This window comes from Gekko japonicus, unplaced genomic scaffold (genome assembly GCF_001447785.1).
Source record: "Gekko japonicus isolate JY-2015 unplaced genomic scaffold, Gekko_japonicus_V1.1 scaffold1705, whole genome shotgun sequence".
In the NCBI taxonomy this organism is placed as follows: domain Eukaryota; kingdom Metazoa; phylum Chordata; class Lepidosauria; order Squamata; family Gekkonidae; genus Gekko; species Gekko japonicus.
The window spans coordinates 260,309-281,748 of record NW_015161450.1 but is presented as its reverse complement, the minus strand read 5'-3'; the positions used below and the strand labels follow the sequence as shown (position 1 = coordinate 281,748).

The 21,440-nt window shown below is 44.4% G+C and overlaps 1 protein-coding gene across 3 annotated transcripts in view; it reads left to right on the top strand.

Moving 5' to 3' along the window:
* The window catches only part of WDFY2 (WD repeat and FYVE domain containing 2), an 80,131-nt gene that overhangs the window by 36,787 nt on the left and 21,904 nt on the right, over nucleotides 1–21,440 (top strand). For 2 of the 3 annotated variants that reach the window (XM_015429057.1, XM_015429058.1), the window contains exons 2-3: nucleotides 128–195; nucleotides 12,351–12,424. In XM_015429057.1, the coding sequence (XP_015284543.1) occupies nucleotides 128–195; nucleotides 12,351–12,424 (142 nt within the window). The remainder of the gene's footprint in view (nucleotides 1–127; nucleotides 196–12,350; nucleotides 12,425–21,440) is intronic. The other variant, XM_015429059.1, reaches the window with a different exon arrangement.

The window sequence follows — 21,440 nt, the reverse complement described above, 5'->3', positions numbered from 1 at the left end:
AGATCATAATGAGTGGTTACATTTCAAAATCCCTGTTGCCCAAATCTGCATGGTTGTGTTGGTTATAAAAAGGTGATCTGATGATGACGGGGAAATGCTAAAGATGCTTTTTCCCCCTCTTTTGCAGAACGGTTCGTGTATGGCTGAAGAGAGACAATGGTCAGTATTGGCCTAGCATATATCATACAATGCCATGTAAGTATTTTGGGATGCTTAGAATGATTTCATGCAAGCTTGGGGGGATCCTATTAGAAACTGAAGGGGGTGGCATTGAAAAATCCTAGCTCCCTCCCCAGATTCCCCCCCCCCAAGTTTTCTAAACTCTCCAAGGGTTGAGCAGCTTCATCTCTCTTCCTTTTTTCCTTTAACTGACAGTTGTTCTCAACATTCCCTCTCTTCTGGAGCATATTTAGTACTCATCAAACTGGATATTTAGGATTTTTCTCTGCATCTAGAGGCCCCCAGCTAGGTAGTTACCACTGTCTTATCTGTGGGTGGTTCAGTTTTGGGCCTTTTTATTATTCAAATGGGCTGGCCAGTTTAATATTAGATATAATGATGAGCTCCCCACCCCCTCCGAAGTCTTTGCTGCCCCTTTTTGCAGTTATCTGTTGGGAGCTCAGAGCTTAGCATACTAAGAGAAGCCAGTATGCTTGTTGTGAGCTGGCTTCTTGTAAAGTGCTTTCAGTGCCCATTAGCTGGACCCAGGGAATTGCCTCGGGCACCAAAACAAGCCCTGTCATCTACCTGCAGCAGCTGGCAACGCCGGAAGGCTCTCCTGGTCCCAGTAGGTTGCCTGCAATGATGTTGATCCTTCCCTCCGTTGGGGGTGGGGGGGCAGGGGGAGGGTGACAGTACACTCACTGGCATAAGGTGCCAAAAATCCTTGGGCTGGCCTTGAATGCTTCTGACCAAGATTCACGAGGGGAACACTGAACCGTGGCAGGGCTGGAACGGGGAGGGGCTCCCCCAGGTCTTAAAATAGTTTCTTTCCTTACCATGGCTTATTTTTTGTGGGAGAGTCCAAGTGGTGCTTAACTTGGCAGTGGCAAGTTAAGGTAAAAGAGTCTTTGACAGAGTCATAAATTGTTAAATAGATGTTGAGCAGGAACTTTACTCCCATGGTCAGGCACTCAGTAATTTAAAAGCAGAAAGACTGTAGGGAGGTAGAAAATGGATATGTAGTTCTAGAATCCAAGCCTATGATTTTGTGCTCTGGCTAGGTTTTTTAATGCTGGGTTTTTATTGTTGTTTTTATTGTTTACTTTTATTGTTTTATTCCTCTGTTTCATTTTGTAAGCCACTTCAGGCAGGTTCCCGAGGTACCCTAGAGACTCAAGAGTACACATTATATATATACATATATAAATAAATCCAGGAGCCTAACTGAATTTCAGGTCAGGGAAAACAGCACGATGGAAGGTCTAAGCCCCCTGTCTCCACACACGGTGGTCTCAGTCCAAATCAGGCCCCTGCATGGGTAGGAAGCACAAAACCTCAGAACACACTTCTGCCCCTAAAATGGGAACGTCCCCAGAAAATATAACATGTAGTAAGGCTTTGAAGACTGAACAACAACAACAACAAAAGTTAGACTTTGAGTAAGAAATGCTAATTGAGCCACATTCGCACTTCAAATTTGATTTTTCTTGGCATGTGGCAAGAAAAACAGGTCTTGGAATTTAGATATTGTGGGTAACTTCAGAGAATATCCAGTTTTGTTTGTTTGTGTGTAGGGGTTTTTTTTTAAGCTTTATGTGAGGAAATTGTAGAACTGGTTGTATGCCGGGGAACAGGTGTACCATTTGTTAACCACCTCCTAAAATATAGTCTCTGTATTCTACTTTGATGGAAAACCTGAGTAGGAGGAGGAGGGCAGAAAAACTGCTAAGCAGTCTGCTATCTCAACCTGTTCAGAAGAAGAGAATACATGTGTGATCTGGACCCTGGTTCATATTACCTCCCACATTGAAAAGTATTACACAGTTGTCACGTGTTCTTCCACCCACTTATATTCGGGTTGAAGGTTATGTATCAAAGGCTACCTATTGCGTATCACAAGAACATCTTTTGACTGAGTCAACCTGATCCATGTATTGGAAAGTACTAGCTTTTGTTAGGTTCCCATGATGTGTATTTAGGCCAAAATACACTCTTGCGTGAACAGTCTTGGCAGTGCCTTCCCTTCGATGCAGGGCTGTGAGCTTTAGTTAGTATACTATTTAAGACAATTAAAGCTTGAGCTTTAGAGTAATCAGCGGGGCATTTTTAATTGGTGGGATGAGACTGAGGGTACATTTCTGGATGTCTGTGCATACTGCTGTGGTGGTTTGATGAGAAAACAAAGATGGTGAGTAGGTTGTATTCAAATGTAGCAGATCATAGTTAGCTTCAGAGTACCCCCTCCAATAGCTTTCCTTTTAAAGAAGACAATTGAAACCACTCCGCTGAAATCCATGTCAGTACATCATTCAAGTACATCTTGCATAGCGTTGATGGAATTTAACATTTGTTCACATTTTAAAATGATTTTTTTGATGTAGGATGTTAGTCTACTCCGGGATATTCTGTGCTTGCGATTCCCTAACACATTAATGCTAGTCCTGCCTCCTGACAGTAAGAGGTAACTCTTTGTCACCTTTTGAGTGACTCTTTTCAAACTAAGCTTTTAAAAAATGTCCAGAGGTTTTGGTAAGAATATGTTTGTAGTTAAATAGAATAAATGTAAAGTCAGATGACGCCCTTCCCTTACTTGCAAGACTTAATCGTAAGCCGTTTTTGTCTATTCTTCTGTATTGCTGCATATGATGACATGTGAATTGGCCCTTAGAAATTTCGAACTTCAGATTTCAGAAGCAAATGCCAGTTAACAGAAACCTGAGCTTGCTCTCAGAGCAGTTGGGCAGAAGCCGTTGCCTGAGGAGGCTGGAAACTCTGCCTTAAACACCAAAACTGGTATTTGGCCCTCATGATCAATAAGTCAATCCTAAAGTAGGGCTGCACTGTGTTCCACAAGCAACACGTCCCAGATTCCAGCAGGTCACCCTATGTAGCCCAAGGGCGCCTCTGCCTTACTCACAGGTCGCCCCAATAGCGGGGCACCCCTCTTCTGACCTGAGCCAGAGACCCACAAACTCAGGCCAAAGAGGACGCTCTTGACCTGTGCCACAGAGCTAGCCAGAGCTCTGCAAAAGGGTTTCAGTTTCAGGTTGCACAAGGCAGCCCTCGAGGCAATTTCCAATCTCCCCCTCCACCTGGCAGAGGTATGCTTATGGAATAACAATGGGTTCCTCCAGGTAAAGTATCTGCATTTTCTAAGCCATTCAGAAAACATCTGGCGAACCTTTCTCCGTCTCCATGCACCCACGTGATCCTCTTTGTGTGACACCCATGTCCGTGTGGAAACCCTTTGTCTCCATACCTGTCCTTCCTGCCTACTCCCTCAGGATACCGAGATAAATGGATCAAACATTAAGATTATTAACAATCCTTCCTGACACCCATCAGGGACCCATTTCCCCCTTTTGTCTAAGCCTGGGAACCCATTCAACCTACTTTGGTAGGACCATCAATGATTGTTAGACCCATCAATTTCTGGCCCGGGAGACCGCCCCTTGAATTCCTATAAAAATAGAGAGCATGCCCTGCCTCGGTGTGCACTCTGAGGGCGCCTATACTTGCATACACCCCCGTTGGGCATCCTTCTCGGTAGCATGAAATGCTGGCCATTTGCTCTATTCTCTTCACAAACTTCTGCACATCTGGACAGGTAGTATAATCCCTATAACTGCTCCTAAACGTCGCTATCATCACCCCTTTATTTCTTAATTCTTGATTACGTACTTACCTTAGTTTTGATTGCTTTAGTGTGATTGTAATCAGGGAAGTTCTTTAATAAAACTGTTAAAACACTCTCTAAATCTGGAGTCTTCCTACCGAACTGGACCTTGGTATATATAGGTGTGTGAATCCTTGTACTCTTCTGGTCTTCTCTCTCTCATAGCTATTTCCCCCCAGCATTGAGAGAGGCCACTTGTGGTAACACCTACTAGTTGCTCCGTGCACGGTCTGCAACATGTAAAATGGGCTGAAAGATCGAGGAGGGAGGTGTGTCGGTTGTGAGACCTGCTGCCGCAAGAAACGACACACTTCTTAACAAGTAATTGAATTGTGGAATTTGCTGCCAGTGGACGTAGAGATGGTCATGAACACAGATGGCTTTAAAAGGACATTAGACGCATTAATGGAGGATCAGTCCTGCAGTGGCTGCTGTCCATGGTGACTAAAGGGAACCTCCAGAGGCAGTAGACCCCTGAATATCTGCACTGGGATGCAGCATCAGGGAAAGGTCTTGGTCTCTCTACCCTGTTTGTTGATTCTCCAAGGCAACTTTTAGGGCTTCTTTGTGAAACTGGTTGCTGGACTCAATGGACCACTGGTCTGATCCAACCCGGGCTCTTCTTACATTCAGTTACTCTTATGAGAGACAGTAAACTGAAGAGACCTAACATGGTGGAGGCACAGGTGATTCAAATGGAAAATGTGTAGGCTCCTGAATGTGGGAGGCTGAACGTAAGAAACTGAAGACCTTTCTGTGGAGTTCAGATGTGCAGGTGGTTTTGAGTATAGAAGTGAGTAATACAGTGTGTGGAACAATGGCATGTAATGGTGGAAGGAATCAAGATACCTTGAGTAAGTTAATACCTCATTCATTTTTCAAGGTTGGAAATTATACATTTCTCAGTTTAAGTGGCAAGTCTGCAAAAATACCTTAGAAGCGGCAACTCTCTGGAGCTTCTCACAGACTGTGCTGATCTTGGTGTGTTGCCAGAGTGTCTTGCAATTCTCGTTAATCCAGTCCCGTCACCCACCATGGGGTGATTAAAAAAAAAAGATTAACCTCATTCCTACAGCGCTTCTAACATCTAAATGCTACACCATGTATAGAAATAACTTAAAGTTCCAATAATCCAGTAATTGCTGTAAAATGAAAACCTTCAAAAGCAAAAATACGGGGAAACAGTTCCCTCTTCAGTATAGCTGCATCCTGAAAGTGTTCTTTAACTGAAATCTGAGGATGTTGAATTTCTTTGTGGCTTTTAGAAAGATGGTGCATTGCACATACATAACAGGCTTTAAGAGCATGGGATCCACATCCAAATATATTGTCCCAAATTGGTAGCTGCACTGTCTGGTTACATAGTTTAACCTTATGTATGTGGGCATGAAAATCTAGCAGTTCGAAAGCAAGAAATTGCAAGTAGATAAATAGGTACCACTTCAATGGGAAGGTAACAACATTCCGTGTGCCTTGGTGTCTAGTTATGCTGTGGCCACATGACCACGGAAACGTCTTCAGACAGCGCTGGCTCTTCGGCTTGGAAACGGAGATGAGCGCTGTCCCCTAGAGTCGGATTCGACTGGCTTTCAAGCAAGGGAAACCTTTACCTTCATGGGGACATGAGACTAGTGTGGTCTTTGGTCAGGATGCAGTAAGAGGTGCTTCGTTCAGTTTCTGTGATACGGGGTTTGTTTTAATTCAGGAAGTTCCTGCACAGGCAGGGGCACCTTCTGGTTTTACTTCTCAGCTGATTCACAGTTATTTTTCTAGTGTGGTATCCAGGAGTCTTGATTCCAGGTCATGCTGCTTGTTGGATGGAGATCACATGTCCCTGGCACTGAAAAGACATTATTTTGTCCTTGCGTATTCAGATGACACCTTCTTTGCAGCTGTGGAAGTTGTATTGAATGTCACTGTGTGTGTATTGGAAGATCCTATTGAATAGTGTATCTTTCTCATACAGCAGGATATTGTTTCATCATCAGATTTACATACTGTTTTTTACATTTTAAAATTTGTCTCACTGAAGCCATTAGTGACTTACCTGGACACAAGTTTGTCTGTGTCAGATGTTCCCAACCTTGTGGTGCCTACAGGCACTTCTGGAACTTGGGAAAGGGTAGCAGCATCACTACAAAATGGCTGCCTTAGGAGCAAAGCCAATTCCAAACTGTTGGGAGGTTCCCAAAAAACGCTGGCCTGGTTCCAAGCCGCATGTTGATTTACACATCTAGTGTTTTGCACTGGAGCACCTAATGTTCCTTCTGTCCTTGTACTCCAGGCATCTTTAAAAACAGCATGTCAAGCTACACCTGGCCATTAGGACTGGCCTCACATCCTTGAAGGTGGGATACAAATGTGACAGATACCTTATGTCGAGAGCCAGCTTGGTGTAGTGGTTAAGTGCGTGGATTCTAGTCTGGGAGAACCGGGTTTGATTCCCCATTCCTCCACATGCAGCTGCTGGATGACCTTGGGGAAGCCGTAGTTCTGTCAGAGCTGTCCTTGAAAGAGCAGTTTCTGTCAGAGCTCTCTCAGCCCCACCTACCTCACAGACAATGGTCCCTTTAAGCTGTGGAGTCTTGTGAGCAAAAATTTGAGCTTCTGGCATTAAAGTTGTGAGTGAGTGGTTTGGCTACTGCATCAATTAGTTTGCTCTGGAACCCTCCTTCCCGAGCAAAGACAAAAATGTGTGAGCCAGAGGGTAAAAACCTGTGAGCTAGCTCACACTAACTCAGCTTAGAGGGAACCTTGCTCACAGGGTGTCTGTTATGGGGAGGGGAAGGGAAAGGAGTTTGTAAGCCGCTCTGAGACTCTGAGTGAAGGGCGGGCTTTAAATCCAATCTCTTCTTCTTCCTGATAAGATTTCTCAGCAAATCACATTGATTTAGTAACTGCAGTCTAGTGTTAGTTTAATTATGAAGGGAATTTTTGATTGCTGCTGAAAATGGGGTTATTTTGCAGTGGAGTACAGTTTCTATTGATCTCAGACTTCCTCTGTGTGTGTGTGTGTGTGTGTGTGTGCGTGTGCTCGCTGGAGGTGGTGGGGCTTCCCCTGAGGATGGTGTGCTATGGGGATACGCCCTTGTTTTTATACACTGAGCCCACAGCAGGTAGTGGTAAAAGCCATGGGAGAAGCATATTTTCCCCTTGTACTAACTGCACATAGAAATAAACTCCGTGGAGATAAACTGTGTCAGTTCGTAACCCCGCATCAATGTCTGAGATGTGAGCCATGATGCAGCTATTTCCCAAAAGAGTGCCAGACAGACTGTAAGTAGTTTGTGTAGAGGAAAGCAACAAATCTCCCATGAGTGAGTTTTATAGAGAGCCTTTTAGTCTCTTATTGTTGAAGATGAGATCGTTTACATTTGCGAGGGCATAAAAATAGCGTTCTTGAATTGATTTTGGCTTTTAAGGGAGTGCTATTGCAGGACAGGTATATGGGGGTAATTTAAAATATTTTGAGTAAACGCAATAAAACAAGTTAAATATTCTTAGTACAAAGTGGCTCATTCTAGGCAGGCGTGCATGGTTTGCAAACTGTAAATGCTGCCAGATAACCAGCAGTGTCACGGGCCCATTTTAAAGACAGGCTATTTTAGACCAGAGTTACTTCACTGATGGACCCATGTTAGCTTCTGTACTATAGGGAAAAATGACAAAGTTATTTTACGTCCAGAATAGTCATGAACCTGTTCATTTTTTCTCTCGCAGCCAGCCCATTAAATAAAAGTGAAGATGATGACAGAATTTCTAGTTGATTTAATAAAAGCGTAAAACCATAAGAAGAACCCTGCTGGATCAGACCAGGGGTCCATCTACTCCAGCATCCTGTCTCACACAGTGGCCAACCAGTTCCTTTGGAGGGCCAACAACAGGGCACGGAGGCAGAAACCGTCCTCTGATGCTGCCTCCTGGCTCTGGGATGCAGAGGTTTAGCACCTCTGAATGTGGAGGTTCCCCTCAGTCACCATGGCTAGTAGCCACTCCTCCTTCATGAGTCTATTTAATCGCCTTTTAAAGCTGTTTATTCCTGTGGCCATCACTACATCCTTTGGCAGCGAATTCCACATTTTAATCACTCTCTGTGTAAAGAAATATTTCCTTTAGTCCTTCCTGCTCAGTCAGTCAGTTAGTTAACCTCCTAACTTCCTTGTTGTTAAAACAGTAGTATAGGTACCTTTTCAGGGAGTATAAATAAATAAATAATAAATAAATCTTTCAATTTATAAATCGCTCAATCCTGCAGAGCTTGCTGGCTCTGAGCGATTTACAGTTACTCCATTACACACGGGACTAACAATGATTCAAGGGGTAAGGGGGGACAACATATAATTTTTAAATCACACACGTTCGCAGCCGACGGGGAGTTTTTGTTCAGCTGTAAGGTCAGATGTGTTCCAATGGCATTTTCCCCTTGGCGTGGCTTGATGTCGTCAGCTTTTTCCGGACTGCTTCAAGTTGCAGCGCAGCACTGCCACCGCCTGGCCGGACGGCTCATTACAGGCTTCCTTAATGCCGAAGAGTTCTTTCTAGGCTTTTTGGTCTTACGCGCTAGACATTCCAGTCGTCAGCTAACACCTCCCCCACTGGGGGGTTTAGTGTGCCCACCCTCTCTAAGGAGTGGTACCCATTTTATCTACTCGCCGAAGCTTTCGAACCGCTGGTTGTGACGGCAAGCTGGGGACAAGGCTGGTAGCTCACACCAGCACGGGGCTAGAACTGACAGCAGCTCTGTTCAGCTCAGATGTATTAACCAGAGGATAAATCCCCTGTGCCACCGCTCCCCTTTTATGTTAATGTATGGAAAAATATCTTCATTTTTTTTCTTACTACAGTAACAGGCTAGATTAGAACCACATATCCTTAAAAATGTGCCTTTACCCACTGTTCCAGATTGGCTCCAGTTGAACAACTGGATCTGTAAAGGTACCAATTTAAATTGATTAAAGCCTGCAGACTTTAAAATCAAACCCAGGAGAGATTGTGACTAAATGGCAGGGAGTGCTTTTATCTGTTCCTGCAGAGGGAATACACACAGCTTATCAAACTATAATGTAGGGTATATTGCTTTATTACAGTAGTGCAGCTACTGTAGTGCTTCAGTGAAACAAGATTAAAGAGAACCGAAGAACCGTGTCATAAAATCTGTTGCTAGGATGCAGTCTTTAGGTTAGACAGATAGAGAACATTTTCAAGTTATGATTGATCATTTTGAACTATGAATGAACATTAATAGATAACACGTAGGAGAATATCTGAAACCCAGAATGGTGCAGTACCTTTTATTTTATTTTGCTGTCAAGTCACAGCTGATTTATGGCAACCCCTTGGAGTTTTCGAGGCAAGAGGAGTTCAGAGGTGGTTTGCCATTGCCTGCCTCTGCATAGCAACCCTAGACTTCCTGGGTGGTCTCCCATCCAAATACTAACCTGGGCAAACCCTGCTTAGCTTCCAGGATCTGATGAACTCAGGCTAGCCTGGGATATGCAGGTCAAGGTATTTATTATTTACTATTACGGCCAACCAAAAGGTAGCAAAATGGTGTGCAAACTTTTGACTTTCCCAGAACTCTTCATCAGGTTGTTTTTTAAAACAATTTTTGTTAAAACATTTTTTGTTAAATACACCAGTTTGGTGTAGTGGTTAAGCGTGTGGACTCTAATCTGGGAGAACTAGGTTTGATTCCCCACTCCTCCACTTGCATCTGGCTGGATGACCTTGGGCAAGCCATAGTTCTGGCACAGCTGTTCTTGAAAAAGAGCAGTGTGTATCAGAGTTCTCTCAGCCCCACCCACCTCACAGGGTGTCTGTTGTGGGGAGGGGAAGGGAAAGGAGTTTGTAAGCCGCTCTGAGACTCCCTTGGGTAGTGAAGGGCAGGTATAAATCCAATCTCTTCTTCTTCTTCATAAATTACTTACAAACATAATTTCAGACACACACACACACTTTTATCAAACTGTTCACTATAAGTTAACAATTTTGATCTGAATGCGATTAATGCTCTTTAACCACTTGGATCTCAGTTCTTCAAGGTTTTCGTTCCCTTGGAAGGATGTGAGCGTAATAATCAGATAGGCCTCCTTTACCTGGTTTAACCACTCGTTTACATTGCAGCTGGGCTGCTGGAGAAAGAGCTAAGTTACCCTACCCAAGCTCTAGAGATGGTTCAGCCTGGCATGATGCAACTTGTCCACCCTTTTTTGGAGGGTGCTCCAACCTTTGCACACCTGAAATGGAGGCTGGGGTGGCAGGGACAGAAGAGACCAAAAGCCAGCCTCAGATTGCGGCTGGGAGGTGAAAGGACAGGCTGGAAGCCCATATGATTCTGAGGAGGGGTCCTCTTCTATAGGGAGTTTTGCAGTGCAATCCTAAGAAGAGTTATGCCCTTTTAGGACCACTGATTTCGATGTACTTTTAAGGGTATAACTCCCTGATGTGACCTTGGGTCAGTCACAAGCTCTGGCACAGCTGTCCTTGAAAAAGAGCAGTTTGTGTCAGAGTTCTCTCAGCCCCACCCACCTCACAGGGTGTCTGTTGTGGGGAGGGGGAGGGAAAGGAGTTTGTAAGCCGCTCTGAGACTCCAAGTGAAGGGCGGGGTATAAATCCAATCTCTTCTTCTCTTTTCTTCTTCTCTTCTATAGGGAGTTTTGCAGTGTAATCCTAAAAAGAGTTATGCCCTTTTAGGACCACTGACTTCGATGTACTTTTAAGGGTATGACTCATTTTAGGATTGCACTGTAGAGGAGAGGTGTTCTGTTGACAGGGCAAGATCTCCTACTTGGTATATTAATAGGGCAGACACATGAAAAACAGCCCCATTACCTCTGGTTTGGCATGAAATATTCTATATATCCAAACGCCCATTAGTTCTAAATCTTGGCTGCGGTGGCTCAAGTGGTTAAGATGCTGAACTGCAGACCAGAAGGTCGGTAGTTCAGCAGTTCGAGACCAGAGTGCCGCATGACAGAGTGAGCTCCCGTCTCTGGCCCCAGCTCCTGCCAACCAGCAGTTCGAAAGCAAGAAATTGCAAGTAGATAAATAGGTACTGCTTCGGTGGGAAGGTAACAGCGTTCCGTGCGCCTTGGCGTCTAGTCATGCCACCCACATGACCACGGAAATGTCTTTGGACAGTGCTGGCTCTTCGGCTTGGAAACGGAGATGAGCACCGCATCACTAGAGTTGGATTCGACTGGCTTTCGAGAAAGGGAAACCTTTACCTTACCTTTACCTTTGTCAACAGAAAGATTACGTTTTCTCTCAAAGTTTTAGATAGACCTGTGTGTTTTGTTTGATGCTGTAGAGACATCGGTAACTACTGGATTTCGTATTCTCAAACAAAAGCAGGCATCTTCTTTTCTTCTAAGATGCTATCTGATACCAGCTCCCCTAATTTACCTGCTTACACATCCTGAATGAGACGCAAAATAGACTCCTTAACATTATGATCTGAAAAATCTTTTTCTCCAGCAGCCCAGCTGTATTGTGCTCCATGGCCAAATGTATACTACCAGAGGAATCGCAGTGTAGACAACACAACAGCAGAAACAACCACTGTGAAATACAGCGCTATTACAATAAAGGCAAAAGTAAAAAGTGATTAGATATACTCAAACTGGCATCAAGTCACAGCTAATGTATGGCGTGGTGTCATGATCTGGCCTGTGCCAGCACGGCCTAGCCGGCCTAAGAGGCCTGGCTGGCAGTAGGAGGCAGCTAGGCCTACAACTCCCAGAGGGCATTGGGAGAATCAGAGAGGCAGGAGAGTCGGTTAGCCATTAACTGAGGAGAAACAGGGTGTTCTTCGGGTCTCTCTCTGCGGCCTGGTCCCACTGTGGGGACAGGCTGGTCTGGGAGAGAGGGAGCTACACTGGGATCAGCGTGAGTGCTAGGCAGGCTGGGGCCTGGAAGTAGAAACAGGTAGCTGCGTTAGTTTATGTTTATTTGTCCTTTCACACTGTTATTCCCTTTTGAAGCACCTTGCCGTGTCTTGTTTTTCCCTGCCCCACTGTTGTTTTAATAAACCCTTTTTGTGTAAGTATTTTCTCTGCCTGGGTCAATCACGCCTGTGTTCTCGGCTGTAAAAGGGGCTTGGGAAGGTACCCTGGGCCTCCCAAGGGACCATAAATCCAGGGTGGTGGCGGCGGAACCCAAAGACCCCTGTGGGGTCATGACACGTGGTGACCCCATGGAGTTTCCAAGGCTACAGACAACAAGAGGTGTTTTGCCATTGCCTGCCTGCCTGCCTGTGTGGAGCGACTGTAGACTTCCTTGGAAGTCTCCCATCCAGAATACTAACCAAGGCCAACCCTGCTTAGCTTCTGAGATCTGATGATATCCAGCTAGTCTGGGCCATCCAGGTCAACCCCCTCCCCCCCCCCTGCCATTTAGCATATCACGTACTGGATTCTCCCTCTCCAAGCAGGCATAAAACTGGCTAGATGACGTTCAAGAGCAATGAGTGTAATGCCTTAATTTATCATCTTGTTCATTTTTTGTCTTCCAGCTCCATGTTCGTGCATGTGCATTAATCCGGAAACAAGAAGGCTGTCCGTAGGTCTAGACAATGGTACAATTTCAGTAAGTACTAAGAATTCCGGTTGGCTGAATTTTTTCTTGCAGTGTGTGGGTTTTGAGGATTCTTTAACACTATTGAGTGAAGGCCAAAAATGACTGTCATCCAGGAGACTCTTGAGCACATCTGTAGAGGTTTCAAGGTCCCCCCCCTTTTTTTGTTTTGCTTTGCTTAAAAGCAGTCTTTTACTGCTGCTAATTGGATCAGTGAATCAACACTTCTAGAGGGAGCATTTGACCCCTTTAACCCACGTTATTTTCCAAATCTGTGTCGCTGCCCCACTGAGCAGAAAAATACATGTTGTGACATAAGGTCACAGATCTGCTACATCATAATATGTTTTGTACTTAAATGACATGTAAGTGAAACTAAAAGCTACAGGGGAGACCCTCATCAGACTTTGCTTTTGAGGTCACTAACCGCATCCCAGGTATGATTGGGCTTTAGGGACATTTGTCCGCATGTGAATTAATCAGAATTTCTAAAAGTTATATCACGTTTTGTGTTCTTAAAAATTCAGAATAAGTGGAGACTGTTTCAAAGCGGCAAATGAAAAACTTGCTTGGAGAGTGTAAAAGAGCAAGAGTCCAGTAGCACCTTAAAGACTACCAAAATATGTGGCAGGGTCTGAGCTTCCGTGAGTCACTCTCCACTTTCCAATAAATAGGACAGATGGACTCCCATTCTAGCTGTATCTGAAGAAGTGACTCATGAAAACTCATACCCTGCCACGTATTTTGGTAGTCTTTAAGGTGCTACTGGACTCTTGCTCTTTTCTACTGCTGCAAACAGACTAACACGGCTACCCATCTTACTCTGTCTCCTCGGAGAGCTTAGTGAGGTCTAGATGCCAGACCGCAGGCTTCACTTGTGGTTTCTCATTAGTCTGGATGCCTGATACGGATAAAATGCATTCAACCACTGAATATGGTTGGTATGGAAGAAAAGGATCAAAGGCCTGTGACTTTGGCCAGCTGTTGCTGGTTAGGATGTTAAGTACGTGGTGTACTTTTCCTGCTTCCATCCCCAGGCAGGTCTATTTGTGCTGGGCTTGGAACTCAGTTTCCAGATTTCCAGATGCGTGGGTCCCCAGTTTGGACTGAGGCTATGGCGCACAAAGATCCATCCTTCCCACATCATCTTCATGATTTGAAATAGCCCTGGAGAGCCACTACTTGCCCCACAGGGGAAATTTACCTGTGGTATATGTTCAGATCATCAGTTCATTTAAGTCTCTCTAACAGGAAGAAAGTTGATTCATTTGAGGTGTGGTGTTGGAGGAGAGTTTTACAGATACTGTGGACTTCCACAATGACAAAAGAAAAAAATCAAGCCTGAACTCTTCCTAGAAGCTAAAATGACCACACTGAGGCGATTGTACTTTGGTCAGATTATGAAAAGACAAAAGTCACTGCAAAAGACCATAATGCTAGGGAAAGTTGAAGGCAGCAGGAACATGAGATGGATTGGGCTCCATAAAGGAAGCCACGGCCCCCAGACCTGAGCAAGGCTGTTAAACAATAGGACGTTTTGGAGGACATTAATTCGTAGGGTTGCCATAAGTCGGAAGTAACTCGATGGCACTGAACACACACGTAACAAGGCAAGTACCTCTCTGGGGCCAGTTAAGGATAGGAAAATGGTACAGGGATGAAGGCTAAGTCCCCACCCAGTGCATGCTGCAGTCCCAATCCGAATCGGGGCCAGTGTGCTGGAAACTTAAGTCCCCAAAAAGGAACTCCCAGACCTCATCCAGGAAAAGTATACCATGTAGTTAGTCGGATAGCAGCAGTTGGCAGGTATTTTACACACACTGAGCTATGAAGCATCAGGAACATTCCCAGACCTTTCTGCAATGTTCCCTCTAAGTTGTGGAGTCTTGTGAGCAAAAATCCTACTTTGTGAGCTACTGGCATTAAAGTTGTGAGCGAGCGATTTGGCTGCTGCATAAATTAGTTTGCTCTGGAGCCATCCTTCCTGAGCTAAGACAAAAATGTGTGAGCTGGAGGCTAAAAAAAACTGTGAGCTAGCTCACACTAACTCAGCTTAGAGGGAACACTGCCTTCCTTCCTGATCTTGACCATATTTTACTCAGAAGTCAGTCCTTGTGGTTTCAGAGAGACATGCTTCCATGTAAGTCTGCTTGGGATTTCAGGCGCTGTAGAGTCCGTTTTTTATTTGCCCCAAATTTTGCTTCCTTTCGGGTGGACTCAGGGGCAATGCCTGCTTTGATACTCTTTTGCTTGAAACAGGCATGCATTTGTACGGTGCCCCGAGTGATGACTATACGGGAAGAATTGTGGGTCATCCCTGCAGGCGGTCGTTCATAACTATGGCACAGCTTTCACCAATGCTGCCATTTTGAGAGGTGATACAAACCTTGATTCTTCCCATCCTGTTTACCATGAGCTGTGTTCCTGATATTTGCCAGGATAAGGATATTGCTCATCTGCCTTCCCAGTCATTGTTACTGCATGCCACCTTCCTTTCCCGCCTCCGCTGAAGGAGGCTGCCAGTAGATCAAAGCTTTTTACTTCTGTTTGGCAATTCCCTTGGGAAATGTATGTCCAGAATCTCTGTTGTACAGTTTATTTAGGGATTTGCATATCTGTTTTTACCCCTCAGTGGGTGCAGTTTCCAACACCCATTTTCCCACCTCACTGTTATCCACACCACCCTTTTAGGAAGGTTAGGGCTGAGAGTGAGTGACTGGACTGAAGTTACCCAACAAGCTTGCGTGGCAGAGTAGGGATTCAGAGCTTGGTCTCCCTTGTCCTAGGCTGTCACTTTAACCACCACCACCACCACCACACAGTTGCTCTTGTATAGCAATCCCCTTTTCCTCTGTCCATTTGTCTGCCCTTGGGACGAAAAGGGGGCATTGCCAGCCAAGCTTTAGAAGGACCATTGCTCAGTGGTTGAACATCTGCTTTTCATCCAGAAGGTCCCAGGGTTCAGTCTTTGCGATGTCCAACTAAGAGATCTCAGGTAGCCGGTGGGAGAAGACTTTTCTCTGTCTGAGTCCCTGGAGGAGGGCGGCGGTGGCTGGTTGGAGTGGGCACTAAATAGGTACCGCTTCGGTGGGAAGGTAACAGCGTTCCGTGCGCCTTGGTGTTTAGTCATGCCAGCCACATGACCATGGAAACGTCTTCGGACAGCGCTGGCTCTTCGGCTTTGAAACGGAGATGAGCACCGCAACCCTAGAGTCGGATTCGACTGGCTTTCGAGCAAGGGAACCTTTACCTTTACCTTAAATATCTCTGAATGGAGCCAGGGCAAGGGGTGAAGTTCACCACACAGACCTCTTTGTTTTCCTGTACAGAGGTCGGACCTCCAGAGCTCCACCTCAGTAGCATCCTGCCTGGTTTCATTCAGTATATCAAGCGACTTTAGTGCTGGATGAGGTGTTTCCCTGTATAACGCATCTCTTTGATGACGAGTGGAGGAGGTCAGAAACTGTGGCACATGGTTAATTTGTGTGATGTCCAGCTAGAAAGAAATGCTTCATTTGTGCTCGTCTTATTCTAACTTGGGGGCCTGCGGTGGCTCAGTTGTTAAGACGCTGAACTGCAGGAGGTTGGTAGTTCAGAAGGTCGAGCTCGAGGGCCACGTGACGGAGTGAGCTCCCGTCTCTGGTCCCAGCTCCTGCCAACCTAGCAGTTCAAAAGCAAGAAATTGCAAGTAGATAAATAGGTGGGTGTCAGCTAGCTGCCATAAAAGACCGGGAGGCAGTTGGTTCCCCCCCCCCTCCCCTGGCATCTGCGCATGCCCTATCTTCCCTGTGTATGATCTTGTCTCATGCATTCCTGTCTGTAAACGCTAGGCAACGCTTATCTGTAAGGTTAACAGGTGTGTGGGGGAGTTGCTTTGCCAAATGTATAATGAACTGCACCGTGTGAAGCTGTAATTGTTTAGGTTTAAGGACCGTTGCTTCTCAGGCTTTTGAGCGCGTAACCTGGAGTCTGCATCTAGTCATGCCGGCCACATGATCATGGAAATTCCTTCAGACAGCGTTGGCTCTTTGGCTTGGAAACAGAGATGAGCACCGCCCCCTAGAATAGCTTTCGAGCAAGGGAAACCTTTACCTTTACTACTCTAACTTAGCACCTGAAATTGTAACTTGGATCTCTGTAAGAGAATAAATAAGAGCTTTTTGACTTGGTATGTGTGTTCTTATCTTTTAGTCCGGTATTTACCTGAAAGGAAGATGATCCTGAATGGAAGATGATCCCCCTAAAAAACATTGTATACAAAAAAAAATTTTTATTGTACATAACCATAGCTTGTGTATGAACTGAACATGACCCTGTCTCTTTCTTGGCAGTACATATGGGGGGAAATGTCTTCCTTTCTGGTGGGGCAACTTTTACAGTCGTGGTGCCAAGCTGATTTCTCCCAGCAAGAGGGTCGGCAGTGTACAGTTTTTATTAAAATGAAATAATTTCTCAGACGTTTTTGGAGGAGCCCCTAGAGGTCTGCTGTTAGTGCAAGGTGAAGGTGATGGATAGTATGTCTTCTTCAAGTTTTTGTGGCCCTCTGGCACGAATTGTAAAATAGCTTCATCATTTCGATAACTAGTCTTCCTTTTGAGATGAACATCTGGCTGAGATCTCGTGATGCCCTTGTAATGGCAGTGTTTGTAGTTTGTACTTCAAGGAACTGTGGCATGTTGGTTGGAAGTATGAGAGTGTGCCTCAAAATGGCTGCCACGTAGACAAGACTGCCTCTGTATAGGCCTTTGTACAAGTCAAACTGAGCTCATATTCCGGATTCTCTTGCTGGGCAAAGACCAAAAGGAACACAGGTACTCAGTTCCTAATTTGCTGCAGGCTTCATGAAGAATTAAAACTGTGATGAGACATTGGCCCAAGCTGACGAAAATAAGGAGAAGGAATAGTTGGAGTTCGAGAAAACAAAGGAGCAACTCCCCCCCCCCCATTTTGATCAGTTTGAATTCAGATCTGTGTGGGCCTCATGTTCAGATAGAAATACTGTAGAAGTTAACTGTCTAAATGTTAAGAGCAGTAGCTTTTATATATGTGAGTCTGGACATAATACATAGTGCTCAGGGGTCATTTCCTGCAGGAGCGCACAGGAGCGGAGCTCCGGCAGTAAAGAGCCCAGGGGGTGGGCACATGCAACAAGCCACACCCCCTGCTCCCAGCAGCCCTCAGTCAGAGCAAGAAGCATCCAGGTAAATTGCAGAGCCCCCCCGACCCAAAACAGTTCAGTGACACCTTTAAGACCAAGTTTTATTCAGGTACAAGCTCTCCCTCCTCTGGGAGGACAGATCTGCACGTTCCCCCACCCAATAGCTAGCAATCCAAAACAGTCCAGTGGAGCCTGAGCGGTGGGTATTGCCTTCTGACACACTTCCGGTGATGTCACGGGGTGTGGCATATGCAAATAAGTTATGCTAATGAGTTATGCTGATGAGCTCCTGCACCTCTTTTTCTACTAAATGACCCCTGATAGATGTGATTTTTAGCATTAAGTCCTTAGCAGCTTGGAGCTGGGGCACTTGAAGAACCACCTTTTCCTGTCCTATTTGGTTCCCTGGTTCCTATCCCAAGTTCTGCATTCTGTGCCCCCTTTGCAGATGTGTAGTAACCAAAGACAAGGCTCTTTCAGTAGTGGCACCTTCCCCATTAGGTTAACATGGCACCTACTTTAATGTCCTTTAGGCACCAATCCAGGGTATTTCTCTTTACCCTTTTTAATTGTAGTCTTCTATCTTTTAAAGTTGTTTTTAGGGTCTTCACTTAGCCCAAGAGCTGTTTTATGGATCTCTCTTTAAGCTGTAGGATGGTTGTGGTGATGTTTATGGCTTGTTTAAATATTAATAGTTTTATAACTGTTGTGTTTATATTATTGTGAGTGGGTTTTTTTAATCTTATGAGCTGCCTCAAGCAAGTCACAGAGGTGATAACAATATACATTTTTAAGTAATAGCAATAATAGTAGAAAACTATTGTCCTAGAAAGCTGGTCAAAGGCCTACGTTCGAGTTATATTTTAAAGAGCAGAAATCCTGACTAAGGAACTCAATGCTTGCTTATTTGACCTCTGTCTGAGAAGATGCTAGTACAAATATTAAATGCCAATTTGTAAAACTCTAGAGGAAATCACTCCAAAGGAACCATGCCAGACCAGCAGAGCCATTTCATGAAAACAAAAGAAAGGCTCTTGTGGAGCACTGACAGATTAATTGTGACACAAGGTTTTGTGGGTAACAGTCCAGTGGACAGATAAAGTGACTGGCAGAGAAAGTGAGTTGAAGAGTATAGTTTATAGCTGTGGAATTCAAAGAGACTTTTGATTATAATCTCACATGGAACCATCTTTATTTGTAATAATTTTAAAAAAAAAACACTAATGGTCGGGAATTGCTGTAAAATGGATTTTTTTTTACCACGTAAAGGGAAGCAATAAAACAGACCATCGATCAGTTGGAAAGAGGGTTGTGGCATTTTGGGTAGGCATTTAGCACTTAATTTCATAAGGAGGGTATTATTTTGAGGGAAAGTTGTATAAAATAGCTTTTTTCTTGTCTGTTAATTGTTTAGGTTAAGCATTAAAGGGATGGTGTCTAAGAGCAATTCAACCAAGAGGTTAAAACCTTGTAGGAACCTACTCTGACTATTTTATCCCCTTCTTTTGGTTCTGAAAGTAGGCCTGGTATCTGATTGAAACACAGAGGTTGAACTGGCTCCACTGAGCTCTTTGTAATTTTTGTGATGGAAAATGATATTATACGCATATCCTCAGTCTCTACTCTCCTTCCTTCAGTCTTCACTGTCTTTCCCTCAGTTCATATTCTCTCCTACTCTTTTTGCTCCCATATCCAATTCTTAAAATCTCTAAAAAAAATCCAAGCCACCATACACTAATGTTAAACTGTTGACTGTGGAGGTAAACCAGCAGTGACATTTCAAAATGTGTTGAGGAATGGTAGTGAATCAATAATCCTTTTCCCTTTTGGTTTTCCTTCCACTTCATTTTTGTCCCATGCCTTTTGTTGCTCATTCAGAAAGTCCCGGATTGCTTAAATTGACAAAGAAAAACAAGGCTTCTCTTAGCACCTGCTTCTGGAAGCCTCTTTTGAAAATGAAGAAGAAAAGTGGATTTTTACACCCTTCTTTTTTCTACCTTAAGGAGTCTCAAAGCAACTTACAATCACTTTCCCTTCCCCTCCTCACAACAGACATCTTGTGAGACATGTGGGGCTGAGAGAGTTCTTAGTAGGGATGGCATGTCAATCTCACCCTCTTCTCTCCCTCACACACAGGATTTTACCTTCTGTCTTCTTTCTTGCTGAGCAGCCCGTTTATATTTTTTCTTCTTATTCGTTTGTCTATGGCTGTCCCACCCATATTGAGCTGGAAACTGGGGGAAGAGACAAAATCATGTTCTGCTTTTGAAATGGCACATAAGAGGCTTTTGAAAATTCAAAATAAACAAAATGTTTTATTTAACTTGGAGGAGAAAAGGTCATGTGAAATCAGTTGTAGGATATATGTGAACAGATAATAAAACTGAGGTAACTTTGTATTCACACAAACACCAGATAATTTTTTGCCAACAAGTAAGTGTTTCTGCTATTCAACAGGGTCTTGGAAACTTTGAGGAGAGAGGCTTTCTTTTCAGTTTCTGCTTAAACAGTCAAGCATAGGTTTCCGACTTTCACCGACACGTAAAGTTTAAAAGGCGAGTACATACAACCAAGTTCCCAGAATCCTTCTTTATACACAGACCAGGGATCACCACTCTTTTTTTAGAAGCTATTTCCCTTCTTAACTGGGCAGGGATCATTTCTCTTTATTAGATGCTATATCCCTTTTTTGGCTTGAATGTCTCTTCTTCAGCTGTCAGTTCCCAACTGTCATTCCTTTACTGACTCTCACAATAGAATTCTGGTTCGAACCGCCTCTCACTCAAAGGTTCTCAGACTCTGTTAGGCATTAACCTTTGATGGTCCCTCACAGATGGGCATGAACCAAACCACAAAGCAAAATTCGCCACGAATTTTACCCTGTTTGTGGTTAGCAAACCAAAGTTCGTGACAGGTCTACCGTCATGAACCATGAACTTTTAAAGCAGTTTGTAGCGGTTCATGGATAGAGCAGAAAGTAGGGGTTTAAAGGGACTCCATGTCCCATTAAAATCCTACTTTCTATTCCCTGCAAAAGCCACAAAAACAGCTGAACTGTTTCAGGCTGTTTTCTGCAGTCCCTTTAACGTTCTAAGGGACTGCGTAAGACAGCCTGAAACAGTTGAGCTGTGGGGAGCAGGCTGCTCCACGCTACTCAGCTGTTTTTTGGGCTTTCTGCAAACCCCATTTAAAGGGACTGCAGTCCCTTTCAACAGGGTTTGCGGGGCTACGAAACGGTTCGGTTCATGAACAAATTTCCCGGTTTGATTTGGTTTGTGGTTTGGCCATGAAGCACGAACTGACACAAACTACATTTTCCTATTTCATGCCCGTCTGTAGTTCTGAGAGAACTGTGCCTGGCCCAAGGTCACCAAGCAGGCTTCATGTGGAGGAGCAGGGAATCAAACTCAGTGCTCCAGATTAAAGTCTGCCAGTCTTAACCACCACACCATACTGGCTCTCACCGTGGACCTCCCCTTCTTAATTTGGAGCAGACTGCTTCATACGTATTGATTAATAAGCTGTTTCTGTTTAAAGCCTTTATCCTCTTCTGATCCTGGAATCAATTTGTGCACTCCTCCATCCTCAAAGAGGATGAGGTTTTGCTAAATAGTTTTTTTTTAAGTATCTTTTAAAAAAAAACAAAAAGAACCAAAATATCACATGCTAAATGTTCCCAGCACGGAAAAACTGTGAGGCTATTAAGGTAAGAATTTGGAAACCAAGGCCACTGGAGATGCTTCTCTGGCTTTACTCTCATCTTTCTCCAGGCCTAAACTGCAGTGCAGGGATGACGTTTGAAGTGCAGAAAAGTCACCTGCGTTTTGCAATCTGTAGATAGAAATTGGCCCCAGGCTGTGCTGGAGCAAA